Raw genomic sequence first — 14,442 nt, 5'->3', positions numbered from 1 at the left:
ATTTTATGTATAATTTTTTACTTTTTCAAATCACCATTTTATTTTTTATTTTTTTAATTATTATTTCTTACTATTTTTTACTTGTTTAAAGTTTTATTTATTTAATTATTCTTTTATCAATTTGTATATTTTTTTTAAATTAACTTTATTGCTATCACATAAGAGCTAACAAGCCCCCATGTGATAGCAATTGGAGGTGACAGGTTATCTTTATTGACCCTGTCACCTCCAATACAGGAGTTTTGGCACAGCACTGTGCTGGAACTTCTGTGACAGCTAGGATGGGAAGGCTGTCAGCTCTCCCCTCTCACTGTATACACGGAGCGGAGTGGAGAACGGACGTTCCCCACTCTGCTCCCCGCTCTCCATCCTGAAGAGAGGACCTCTAGCTAGTGGGAAGAGAGGTACACGACGGGGGGAGGGGGGGCAGCATTGGGAGGACTGACCTGCAGCCTTATTACTTTGCCAATATTGCCAAGATCACTTATAAACGAATGAGCGGTTTCCCCGCCCTACATGTAGCCCTGCTTGACCTAAAGCTGACCTCAATATAGAAAACAACTACCCGCCCGGCACTGCATGTCCCGGACGTCGGGAGATTTTACACCCCTGGCACCCATCTGCTCGTGGGAAATCCGGCCCTGGGTTTTCCCAAACGTCACCAGCAGAGGGAAATAACTAGTCAGAAGCAGAGCCAGATTAACAAAGGGAAAGGTGGAGCTCCCACTCCAGGACTGCCCCTGCTAATAGTCCCGGGTGACCCAAACAGAATCGCAGCCAGGCAGACCCGACTGGAATATCGGGGGGCCTGACCCGACCAGGCATCCGCGGTCCTCTATTCAGGCATATCAAAGGACCCTAGGTTATACCTGAGCAGAGAGGCACATCTGCTGCGGCCACAGCCGTCAGTCTCACTGACCATCTGGAGCCCTCACTGGCCACCTACAGCCCGCACTGACCACCTGGAGCCCACACTCACCACCTGGAGCTCATACTAACCACCTGGAGCCTGCACTGACCACCTAGAGCCCACACTGACCACCTGGAGCCCACACTGACCACCTGGAGCCCATACTGACCACATGGATCCTGCACTGAAAACCTAGAGCCCATACTGATCACCTGAGAGCCCATACTGACCACCTGGAGCCCTCACTGACCACCTGGAGCCCTCACTGACCACTTGGAGCCTGCACTGACTGCCTGGAGTCTGCACTGACCACCTAAGAGTCCATACTGACCACCTGGAGTCCTCACTGACCACCTGATAGTCCGCACTGGCACCCTGAGAGCTGCACTGGCCACCTAAGAGCCTGAACAGCCTTTTGAGAGCCTGCACAACCCCCCTAAAACTACAGATTAATATTATCCTGCATTACTGTATAAATTATTGCTGGGATTTGTAGTTCCCTATGGCTGATGATATTATTCTGCAGTGCTTTATAATGTATTGCTGGGATTTGTAGTCCTATATAGCTGATGGTAGTATTCTGCATTGCTGTATAATCTATTACTGGGATTTGTAGTCCCCCTACAGCTTGGAGTCAGTGGCAGATCTACCAGGGTCACAGCTGCAACCGGGCCCTGGCGCTCCACCACTGACTCCAAGCTGTGCAGAGACTACAAATCACAGTCCAGGCAGGAGGAAGAGAGCCCTGTTGACCATCGCCATTTCCATAAAAAGACCTCAGCACTAGGCCCGTGATTCTCTTAATCCGGCCCCGGTCAGCAGTACTGAATGTGGTCAGATTGCTTTTGATATTTTCCAATTACAGACTTGCCATACCTTATTCTGCACTGTATCTCTGTGTGGAGGCACTGTATCTCTGTGTTTGGAGGCACTGTATCTCTGTGCGGAGGCACTGTATCTCTGTGCGGGGGCACTGTATCTCTGTGCGAAGGCACTGTATCTCTGTGCGGAGGCACTGTATCTCTGTGCGGAGGCACTGTATCTCTGTGTGGAGGCACTGTATCTCTGTGCGGGGGCACTGTATCTCCGTGCGGAGGCACTGTATCTCTGTGCGGAGGCACTGTATCTCTGTGCGGGGGCACTGTATCTCTGTGCGAAGGCACTGTATCTCTGTGCGGAGGCACTGTATCTCTGTGCGGAGGCACTGTATCTCTGTGTGGAGGCACTGTATCTCTGTGCGGGGGCACTGTATATCCGTGCGGAGGCACTGTATCTCTGTGCGGAGGCACTGTATCTCTGTGCGGAGGCACTGTATCTCTGTGTGGAGGCACTGTATCTCTGTGTGGAGGCACTGTATCTCTGTGCGGAGGCCCTGTATCTTCTGCAGGCTTAGGCGCAACTGTTCCAAAACTACAGATTACAACACACAGAGCCAACTCATCACAAACAAGTTCAAAGACAAATGCTATCCAGTCACATTAATTCACAAGGCCTACTCCACATATTTAACACCACCCACTCCCAAAGCCATCACACCCTCAGAAGGTGACACGGAGATGAGATTCATCACCACTTACAACAATAATCACAATGCCATACAGCTGTTTGTAATATCAGATTAGGGGGTCCTCAATCAAGACCTTCTAGATGAGATAGTGAGTCCAAATAGATAAAAGAATAGGTGCTTTATTCTTGCACTGCAGTGGGAAGAAAATGAAGACAGCTCAAAAACCGAGCTAGCATTAAGATCTTCTGGTTAAAAATACACCAAGCATAACATTTACTTTTCATTTTAAATGTTGGTGAATGGGTAGGGTAAACAACTACCCCTTACTGATTCACAAGAAGGGCAGCGACTGGGTGCCCACTTTATGAAAAAGCCCATAAAGGAGCCTTTCAGTTCATCTGAAACGAAGGCTCCGTTTTAAAAGTGATACTGTTACTTTATGATGTCTAAAATAAACAAACAAAATAAAACTACACCAAAAGACAAGAAAAAGGGCAAAGGCAAATTAAAAAACATATTTTATTTGGGGTATTTTGTGTATTTTTAATCATAGTATGCAATAGAACTCAAAAGTTAAAAAACACAATTGTGGGACTTGTTCCATTTTCTTTTTTGAGACAAAATAAATTAAGTCCAACAAAAATACAACTTGAACAATACAATGAGACATTGCATATTTTTTAAATATATTTTTGTTATATGTTTCAAAATATAAAATAAAACATTTACATTTACATTTTCAAGTTTCCCCCACTATCACAAAACCGAAAACCTAATTTAAAACCCTTAAAAACATCAAGTTCCTAAAACCATGCTGTCACCGATGGAATCAAATACGAGAACCTTGACCTGAGAGGATCCAACACAGAATCCAAGAAACGGAGAAGCTTTTTTTTTTGTAGTAATAGCTTATCCTTGTTTTCTCATCACGTATACGTTATCAATATTTTTTCATGATGTATTCACAGCACAATAATAAAATGTAACAATTGGACAGAAGAAACATTTTAAGTATGTGGGAATGAGAGAGGATTTTGTCAATCCTCTCTCCTTTTTATGTAGTTAGAACACTAGTTATTGTATATGACGGGTTTGAATTTAAGTTCACCAATATTTTGTTGTGATAAGTTCAAATAAATCGTAGAATTGTCTTATCTCATAACCCTGGCAACATTTCATAAGTAGGCTGTACCAATAGAGATAAAGTGCAACTGCATTAGTCTGCAAACCAATATCAGACCCAACACCATGTCTGTAGACAATAATACAATTTAAATTTAAGTGAACATATTGAGAAGCAAACCCCCTTAAAACCTCTAGGTGGTCTGATTTGCTTGGTGGTGCAGGCCTGGATAATTACAAATGCAGATTCCATATACAGTCCTTTTTTCTTTATTGGATTGGAGAAAAAAGATCCTCACCTCCCAGTACTAAACCCATCACCTGTCACTGAAAGGTTCAAAGCCAGAACCTCCAATCCCAACCTACGGTTGAGCATTTGATAACTTGAGTGGGACATAATGCTAGAAAGTTTGGGACTTAATTTTTACTTGAACAGAATGCAGGAAGTTATAATTCAAGATATTTAAAAGGGACATTTTATGGCGATCACAGGTGCTTGTAGGAACCCCCAGAAGGTGCAGCATTGTTGTTACGTAACACCATAGGTCATGCCAGGTTCAGGTCAAATATTTTTCAGACATAAAACTATTCTATTCCAATCAACCTCATTTTTGACTCCTCTGATAATTAAAAACAATTAGAATTTTACTTTGCCCAAAATAAGCTTTCTAGAATTTCTCTCAGGTTTTATGATAATTATGTAACATTTAGGGAAAAATATACATCCTAATAATCCAGCACTGGAGGTCAGTATGGCGAATATCTCCACAGCTACTGTATACTTTCCTCTGGTGCTCAGATAAGCCGGGATCATGGCAATCCAGACACTGCAGAACACCAGCATGCTGAATGTGATGTACTTGGCCTCATTAAAACTGTCCGGTAATGTCCTCACCATAAAAGCCAGAACAAAGCTCACAGCAGCCAGAAGCCCCATATACCCCAACATAGAGAAGAACCCGATAACTGACCCTTCATTACACTGAATGATGATCTTCCCAGGAGAAGAGTGCATGTCATACTCTTGGTAAGGAGGAGACATTGACAGACAAGTAATACAGATCAGAACTTGGACAGAAGAGCAGATTATGACAACACAGTTAGAAATCTTCTCTCCCACCCACTTCCTCCAGTAGTTGCCAGGTCTGGAGGCTTTGAAGGCAATGCAGACTGTGATAGTCTTGGCTAGAACACAAGAGACAGCGATGGAGAAGAAGATCCCAAATGACATTTGTCTCAGCATGCAGCTTATATGGACAGGACGACCAAGGAACAAGAAGACACAGAGGAAGCTCAGCAAGATAGAGGTGAGGAGAATGAAGCTCACAGTCCGGTTGTTTGCTCTCACAATTGGAGTGTCCCGGAATAAAACAAACAATGCCAGCATACATAGAGTTGCAACAGAACATAAGAGAGAGATAACCTCAAATGCCCCAGTCATGATGTCTTTCTCATAGGACAGATATTCATATGTTTTGGGGATACAGATCACTTTTCTTTCATCTGGCCACTGGTCATCTGGACATTTGTGGCAGATGTCACTGTCTGCAGGAGGAAGAACAGCATGTTACAAACCTTCACAATTATTAAATCAACTCTAGTTTTTTCCAAAGTAAATTTTTATTTGGTTTTAACAGAACATCACGCACGTGGAGTGCATCAAAAGTACAACGTGTACAGTACAAATAAAAGTGTGATACATGTAAATAAAAAATGAAGAGATACAGTCATTTGTCATTATGAAGTAAGGGATGATGCGGTTGTCAAAACATTTATCAAAGGTGCTATGACTCATTACATTGCAATAAACACAAACCGCTGGAGGTATAGGGGGAGGGGAGAAAAGAGAGGATGAAGTAGAAAAGACAGACAGAGGTAAAGAAAGGAAGAATCACACATTATTGCATCGTGGGAGTCCACCATTTCCATTTTTTGTGGAATGAAGGTAGGGTGCCACTTTTAATCGCATAAAGTCTCTTAAGATCATAGTGTAGGGTTAAAGTTTGGTGTGTTTCACTAACAGAGGCACTAACCGTACTTCTCCAGTGTCTCACTATTGTGAGCTGAGCTGCCAGCAGTGTGTGGACAACCAGAGCTCGGAAAGGTACCGGGAAGCGGTCGATGCCTATGAGTAGGAGTCCAAGCGCTGGGTTGGGAGCCATGAAGCAACCAGTTATCATTGATAGCCACCGAAAAAATGCCGTTCCAATAGCTCGTCAAGGACTTACATCCCCATAAGATATGGAGAAGGGTACCAGTCTGCCCGCACTCCCTCCAGCACAACGCTGACTTGGTCGACGCGAATTTCGCTAGGCGATATGGCTTAAGGTACCATCTCAGAGATATCTTATGGTAGAGCTCCCATAGGTCGGCACTCTTTGTGGCTAGGTAGATGGAGCCGCAGGCATACTCCCATGACTCAGAGGAGAAGGTCTCACCAAGTTCTCTCTCCCAGGCTAAAAAAGCTGGTAGTGTAGTGAAGAGTCTTTTATGTTGGAGGAGATTATAGAAAAGTGAAATTCCCCCTTTATGGGAGGGCATAGAGGAGAGATATTTCCATATTTGCTCTGGCACCCTGGGCCATTCTTTCAGAAGGGAAGGCAGAGCGTGCAAAATTTGCAGATACCCAAAATAATCTCGCCCCTTTAGCTTGTATCATGAGCACAGGTGCGGGAAGGGTTTCATACATAGGCCTTGTAGCAGGTCCTGGACCCAGCCCACCCCCCTGATGGACCACCGTTCATGCGGGAAGTCTGGGATAAGGAGTGCCAGAGCAGAAAGTGGTATTGGGGGAGTAACTAGCTGGTCCGAGGGGGAACTAGTGCGCATAATCGCGCGTGAAGCCTGTACAGTAGCCTGGATAGAGGGCGAGTATTCTGTCAGTGAGGTGGAGGCGTGCATATTAATAAAGGCAAGGGAGTACAGGGAGACTCCCTTAGCCAATGTGCTTTCCAGGAAAGGCCAGATTTTATCTCTCGAGGGGTTCAACCAAGCCTGGAGCTGCGATAGAGTGGCAGCCAAATGGTAGTCCTTAAGGTCAGGATACCCAGTACCACCCACCCTAGGATTTTTAATAAGAGAGGTGCGGGAGCACCTGGGTTTTTTGTTGTGCCAAATAAAGTTAGATAGAGCAGTTTGTAGGGACTTAAAGAATCCGGTGGGTATGGGTATGACCACAGTTCGAAATAAATACAAGAGCTTGGGGAGCGTAAGCATTTTAAAAGCCGCTAATCTAGCTGTCCAAGACAGGAATCCCCTACCCAGCGCTTGGAGCTCAGATGGGAACCGCTCCAAAAATGGACTAAAATTACACTGAAAGAGCTGGTTCGTCGATACAGGTATATGGGTACCTAGATATGGGATGCTACTGGTTGTCCACTCAAAGAGGTAGTCCGCTTGTAAGGCCCTACGAGAAGTCGAGGCCAGGTTGACACCCATAGCATTACACTTACCAACATTGTTTGGTAACTACCAACAAGTTTGTAGTATGACACATTACTAAAATTAGTCAGGATCTGCATCGTCTGCCTCAGGGAAGACTCCGGAGCCGTGAGGGTTAAGAGTACGTCATCAGCAAAAAGCGTGACCTTCTGTGGAGGGAGGGTGGGGTGGACATAAATCCCCTGAACATCTGTATCCGCCCTAAGGGCCTCAGAAAGGGGCTCTATGAGTAGGTTAAATAACATGGGGAATAGGGGGCAGGTAAAAGGCGAGGAGAGTCTCCCTGAGGTGAACACCTGTGCAGAGGGAGCAGAATATAGTGCCATAATCATATCTGTGATATGGCCCTCAAATCCAAACTTCCGAAGCACCCCCCGGAGATATGACCAGTTGACCCTGTCGACCGCCTTCTCTGCATCCAAGGCCAGGAACAGAGAAGGCGCCCGAGAGCGCTCAACATGAGCCAACAGGTTTATAACCCGTCGGGTGGCATCTGGGGCCTCTCGACCCAACGTAAATCCCTTCTGGTCTGGGTGAAGTAAGGTGGGCATGATATCATTAAGGCGGTTGGCTATCAGTTTGGCGTAAATTTTTACGTCCGAGTTTAAGAGGGAAATTTGCCGGAACTTCTGAGGACGGTCCGGAGTCTTCCCAGGGTTAGGTATCGTAACAATCAGAGCACTAGGCATCTCGGCAGGGAAAGAGGCAGAGGTCGCCGCAGCAGCATAGACCCGGAGTAGGTGAGGGCTGAGTGTAGGGGCAAATAATTTATAGTATTCATTGGAGTACCCGTCCGGGCCGGGGGACTTGTTGTTGGGCATGGATTTAATGGTTTTGTTCAGTTCTGTGACAGTGAATGTAGACTGTAGTCTATCAAGTTGGGAAGGCGAAAGTGCGGGTAAGTGAATTGACCGCAAGAATTCGTCTATTTCAGGGCGAGTGGGTTGGTGGGTCAATGGCTCGTCCCGTAAATTATATAGGGATTTGTAATAGGCGCAAAAGGCCTCGGCTATGTCTTGGGGATGGTATAATTTGTGATTATCAGAAGGGCGAAGTAAATAGGGAATTCTAGTGCGTGGGCCTTCAGGCTAGAAGCCAGAAGCTTGCTGGCTTTACTGCACTGACGTAGAAGTTAGACTTAACATTCAAGGAATGTCTGCAGTGTTGTTCCATAAGGAGTTTTCTAAGGTCCAGACGTAGTCTGGACAGAGTCAAGGAACGGCTAGGACTAGGTTGCCTCTTGTTCTCAGTCTCAAGTGTGCGGATATTAAAAATAAGCTGGTCTAGTGCTCGCAACCTCTGTCTCTTATACCTAGAACTGTGCTGGATCAGTAGACCCCTTATGTACGCCTTATGGGCGTTCCACAACGTAAAAGGGTCCTCCACCGAGGATGCATTAAGCTCAAAAAATTCAAGCAAGCTCTTACTAATAGATTTCACAGTGTCAGTCTGTTGTAAAAGAAAAACATTGTTACGCCAAACAAAAGTGTTAGAGGTAGGTTGATTGTATGAGATTGACATGGAGACAGGGGCATGGTCAGTCCAGGTGATATTGTGAATGGAGGTACGTTGAATCCAAGGCAGTAGTGTGCGGTCCACCGGGAACAGGTCTATCCTGGAGTAAGACTTGTGTTGGGAGGAAAAGAATGTGAAGTCTCGTTCGCTGGCGTGTTGGCAACGCCAGATATCGAACAGGCCATTGTTATTGATAGTAGGCTGAAGTGTTGGCAGTCGCGCAAAGGTGAGGAGGTAGAGTCCATGGATCTGTCCGGGACCAGATTAAAGTCCCCACATACGATCAGTGCCCCTTTTTGGAGTTTCCGAGCCCTCTTAAGCAGGCAGGTAACAAATCTCGTTTGGTGGGTGTTGGGTGTGTAAAGATTCACAATGGTATAGGTTTTAGAGTTAATGGAGCATATCAAGATGATGTAGCCACCCATTGGGTCGGTGTGGGCCTCCAATTGCTGAAAGGATACCGTGTCTCTGACGGCCACAAGGACACCCTTGGATTTGGAGGTGGCGTTAGCTGTAATGATAAACGGGAAGCTCCTGTGGGAGCACTGAGGTGGAGCGGATTTGTTAAAGTGGGTCTCTTGGACACACACCACATCCGCGTGGTGCTTGACAGCTTCAAGCCACAATGAACGCCGTTTAGCCGGATGGTTAAGGCCCTTGGCGTTAAGGGATAGAAATTGTACTGCCAACTGGACAACTGTAGCGTAGGTAAATGCATGTGTAGTACTCACAGGCGTACGTCAGGAGGCCAGGCTGTAGGAAGAATATGTCTTAAGTGGTGTAGTCGAGCTTCCGGATGAGATCAAGGCTATGGAGTGGAATCTCGTTCAGCAGTTGAAGGTATCTCTTGGCGATGTGTGAAGAGAGAAGAAGAGAAAGCAAAGTCTGTAGTAAAACTAGTAAAAAGGCATCAAAATGGAACAAGTCCAATAAAAAACATTTCCCCGAAGGGTCAGGGAAGCAGTTATCAAAACTGAACATTGAACTGGGGTGAGAGCTCCAAGGTGGCCCACAGGGTCCCGTGGGTTGAGTTAGGAACGGAACGGCTCAGGTAGGTGCCATCAGTCCTTTGGTCTTGGACCCCTTTTGCGGGACACTACCTGCCAGTCAGAGGCGGTTTTGTTGGAAGATGGTGGGCGGACCTCAGCCGCGGGGGACAGCTTCCACTGTTGCAGGAGAGCAAGGTCTTGCTCCAAGTTAGTGATGGTGTAGAGGTCGTTGTCCTTAGTTATCATAAGCTTGGTCAGGAACCCCCAGCGGTAGAGGATCTTGTTATCTCTGAGGGCCTTTGTGATAGGCACTAGCTTCCTGCGAAGTTGAAGGGTAAATTGAGAGAGGTCAGCAAACACCTGTAGCTTAGCGTAGGTGGCGGGGAGATCAGCTTGGTGCCTCACTGCCTTAAGCAACCTTTCCTGCACATGGAAAAAGTGAATACGGAGCAGGGTGTCCCTCGGTATGCCATCTGGCAGGTGTGCGGGCTTAGGCAGATGGTGAATGCGATCAATGATCAGATCTGGCGGGGAGACATCAGGCAGAACTGCTTGTATGAATGATTGCACAAAGGTGGACAGGTCATCGGGACGGACAGACTCAGGGATGCCTCTTATCTTAATGTTGTTGCGGCGGGACCTGTCCTCTAAGTCTGCCACTTTAGTCTGCAGCCATGATATGTCCTCATCCCTGTCGTTATGGGCGTCTACCAGGTCGTTGAAGGTGTCCAACCTTGTGCAACCCTCTCTCCCACCTCATGAAGGTCAGACTTAAACTGGCGGACCAGGGCTTGTATATCTGTGTTAAGTGAACTCCTCAAGGACACTAGCATATCCTTAAGGGTGGTGTCAGAAAGGGGTTGGTTGGCTGTGGGGTAGTTCTCTATGGGAACAAACAATTCCCTCGTGTCGTCCATAGTACTATTAGAAGGGTTCACCTCTTCTACTAGGCCCGAAAGCCGGGGCCTCGATTTTACCGGGCTCCGCCCTGTTGGAGAAGCGGGCAGCCTTTGTGTCGCCGGGGATGAGCGAGCTCTTATGCTCTCCTGCTCGCCGTCCTGTGAGGAGCGTAGAGACCCCTCCGATCTCTCAGAGCCCTGAGAGGGAGACAGGGGCAGAGATGCAGCGCCGCGGCAGCCGCCATCTTGCACGGCCTTAGGCTGGGGCCGGCGGAAGAAATCGGTGACCTTACGAGGTCTGGGGCCGTTCCTGCGTTTGCGGGACATCTACGGTGAGCACTCCGGATACCAGCAGCAGTGAAGGTGGCCGGTAATGATCCCGCTGGTCGCTGTGTTTAGTGCCCGGGCGTGTGGATGGTCGGAGCTCCGGGTCTAAGCAGCCATCTAGTCCGCTAGTTGGTTAAAAACAAAACATATCAGACACTTCTTCCATAAAGTAGATGTAAGCCATATCTGAATATCACTTAGTTTGCTAAGAGGTGCAGGTTTGTCAATTCCGTGAGTCTGTGCAGTGAATCCGCCGGATTCATGAATGTGTTACTTTTAGTTGCAAGGTTTGCTGGTTTAGAAGTAAGGAACAACTTTTTAATGGAATGCAGTTATTGCCACTCATTAGCACTGGTTAGCTTTCTATAAAAGGATAGGCTCAAAGTATCCATATTGTCAGTGTGCTAATGCTGTTAAGGAGATCTGGCAATTCTATGGTTTTTTTTTAATAACAAGAAAAAGATAAAGTAAAGTTGGAGTCAGATATGCAGACTGAACCTAGGCAGATATGTCCATCACCTTTGGTTAACATTAGGGATGCACCGATAACTGTTGTTCGGTATCAAGTATGATTACCGATATTTTTTTTTGCTACTCGCCAATACCAAATGCCGATACCGGAACTCCCATTAAAGAAGCCAGGCGGCGTGTAATGACTCGCCAAACCATTTCTATTCTCCCTCGTCAACAGGGGAAGAGGGGGGCGTATCCTGCTCATGGCAGAGTAAGAAGCAAACTCAGAGAGCTCCGTGGGGTTAGCTATCTTCATACTACCTACATCGATTTATACCACCCCAACTCAGGATACAAAAGATGTCCAAATGCAGGAAGGAGGGTAAACCAGCTTCACAGCGGGGAACCCCTTCTATGCAACAGTTTTTCACCTCAACACAGAATAGACCTCGCGGCTGAGACCAGTCCAATATGGCGTCCGAGCCTCAAGGAGGGCTCCTCGTTCATGGTCCGGACCACGGCAGATGTGCCAGGTCTATGTGAGTTGCTCCGGGTACACCCGATACGGCTACCAGACTGGCTCGCCCACCTCCCTGACGATGCACCAATGTCCCCGAAGCCCCTCCGGGCCCAGCAGCCTATCCGACCCTTATCCACGCCCCCTCCTGACCTTCGGACGGGAGACCCCCCGGTTCCGCTGAGCCTTGAGATGGATGTCGAGATGTGGCTCCCCCTACCTTTCAGGCCAGCCCATCCTAACCCCAGTTGACGATCAGCTGCAAGTAGCTTCGTGACCTCAGACTATGGACTGACCCCGTTGCGGACATGGTCCGGCTACAACGGCCACTTATGACCCACCTTAACTGCACCCGCGGCCCATTTTCTCAGGTACTTTACCTTGCCCACGACTGCTGACCCACGGAGCTCTGACCCGCCCAGCTAAGACTCGTTCCCCCACTAGTTGGTCCCTGCAGTGCCTGCTGTGCCACAGGGACTGTGAACCACCGTTCACCAGTTAGTTCACTAAGATTTAAGTGTTTTTTTCTTGCTAATCCTTCCTTACCTGTCCTCTCCTATCGGTGTACCCCCAACCCCCCAGTCTATGTCTGTGTTCCCCCCACTGTGTTTCAGTTCTGAGCTGACCCTCCACCTCCCTGCCCCCCTCCCTTGATCTTTCAGTATGTCTCCCCTCAGGATCCTTTTGCTCAACGTCAGAGGTCTCAACGTGCCGGAGAGACGGAGGATGGTGCTCACGGACCTACATAGACAAAAAATACAGGTGGGCTTCCTCCAGGAGACTCATTTTGCCAAGGGGTGGGCTCCCTCATTCTGAGATCACCACTTTCCGGTAACGTATCACAGCCTTTCCCCTGACAAAAGTTGAGGGGAGTCAGCATATTGATTAATCGCTCAGTGGAGTGGCAACTAATCAACATCTCCTCAGGGGAGGAGGGCTGTCTCTTGATGGTGAAGGGCAAGGTGGGCGACCACAAGGTGACTTTTGTGAACATCTACGCCCCCAATCAAGGCCAGATTACTTTTTTGGAACGGTACTGCTGCAAATGGATGACTTCCGTGAGGGTATGCTCGCAATCGGGGGAGACTTTAATCTACACTTAGACCCTGTAACAGATTCAACGAACCAGGCCTCCCACCTGCCCTATGCGGCGCTGAGACGCCTTAAAAAATGCCTCCATGCCCACCAGCTGTCAGACATATGGCGCATACACCACCCCGACACTAGGGACTACTCCTACCACTCAATCGTACACAATACCTACACTCGTATTGACTTTTTCCTGACACACCACAGCAACCTATCTGTGGTCTCCAATACGGAGATAGGGAACATTATTTACTTCGACCACGCCCCGATTCTGCTTTTGCTGGAGATGGGCCCCCAGGAGCCTTGATGTTGGAGATGGCGACTCCATGAGACGCTCATACAAGACCCCGGACTATCCCCTGAGATTAAATGCGACCTATGCTCATATTTTGCATTAAATTCTACACCAGACTGCTCGCTCGCCCTACACCATCTGGGAGGCACACAAGGCATACATACCGGCACCCTGATTAAATTGGGTGCCCGTCGCAAGAAACAATGGTTAGATCAGCAGCACTCCATTCTCACACAAATCCACGCTCTTGAACGAGTGCATAAAAAGCGCCAGGATCCCAACCCTTCTGGCCCAGCTCTGCTCCCTACACGACTCCCTAAGCTCTCTATACATAGACAGAGCGAAAGCTACTCTGGTCAAGTGTCGCCGCCACTTCTACTAGTATGGGAACCAGTGTAGCCGCTCCCTGGCGGAAGCTCTTAGACAACAACGCTCCCGTACATACGTCCCAGCCATTAAGTCTTCCTCTGGCAGGCTATGTCACCTCTCGGAAGACATCATCACGTTTTTCAGGATTATTACTCTAGCCTCTACAATCTCCTTGGCCCCTGAAATGCCCGGTCCCTAACGAAGCAACAACGTCACATTCGGGCCTACCTGGAGGCATCCGCCATGCCCAGCCTGTCTCCCGAGATACGCGAATCCCTTGAATCCCCAATCTCATCTCTGGAGCTGGAGGCAGCCATTAAACATACCAACACAGGTAAGGCCCCAAGCCCTGACGGCTTCTCTTTCTTGTACTATAAAACCTTCCCGGAAATACTGTCTATGCCCATGCTGGCGACCGGGAACTCGGTACGAGAGGGTGAACCCATGCCCAGAGATGGGCCAACATAATGTTGATCCCCAAGCCCGACAAAGCCCTCACGGTCTGCCCAAGCTACCGCCCGATATCTCTACTGAACGTGGACACCAAATTACTGGCCAAGGTCCTGTCCATGCGACTGCTGCTCCATGTTCCCTCCTTGATCCACTTCGACCAGGCGGGGTTCATTCCCTCCAGAGAGGCCCGCGATAACACCACCCGGGCCCTCAACGTTATACACTCGGCCCTGTCAAAGTCAATCCCGAGTCTAATTGTGTCTACGGATGCGGAGAAGCCTTTCGACAGGGTCGACTGGTCCTTCTTTCGACTTACACTGAAACACATGGGGATGCGACCGGGCATTCTAGCTTGGATTCTGGCCTTATACTCCCACCCAATGGCCAAGGTCTGCGTCAGCGGCACATTATCAGCCTCATTCCCGATCTCCAACGGTACTAGGCAGGGCTGCCCACTCTCACCGCTCATTTTCATCCTGACCTGGGAACCCTTGCTCCGGACCATCAGAGCCCACCCCGACATCCAGGGCGTGACGGTGGGGGGGGGGGGGGGTGG

The 14,442-nt window shown here is 48.1% G+C and overlaps 1 protein-coding gene across 1 annotated transcript in view; it reads right to left on the bottom strand.

Moving 5' to 3' along the window:
* Nucleotides 1-4,176: 4,176 nt before the first annotated feature.
* LOC108800757 (vomeronasal type-2 receptor 26-like) overlaps nucleotides 4,177-14,442 on the bottom strand; it is a 22,421-nt gene continuing 12,155 nt past the window's right edge. The window contains exon 3 of the mRNA XM_018572751.1: nucleotides 4,177-5,084. Coding sequence (XP_018428253.1) covers nucleotides 4,177-5,084 — 908 coding nt within the window. The remainder of the gene's footprint in view (nucleotides 5,085-14,442) is intronic.

The sequence above is a fragment of the Nanorana parkeri genome, unplaced genomic scaffold (assembly GCF_000935625.1).
Source record: "Nanorana parkeri isolate BGI_ZX_2015 unplaced genomic scaffold, ASM93562v1 scaffold2121, whole genome shotgun sequence".
NCBI classification, from domain to species: domain Eukaryota; kingdom Metazoa; phylum Chordata; class Amphibia; order Anura; family Dicroglossidae; genus Nanorana; species Nanorana parkeri.
The sequence above is the reverse complement of the archived record's forward strand: the minus strand, read 5'-3'. Positions and strand labels throughout refer to the sequence as shown.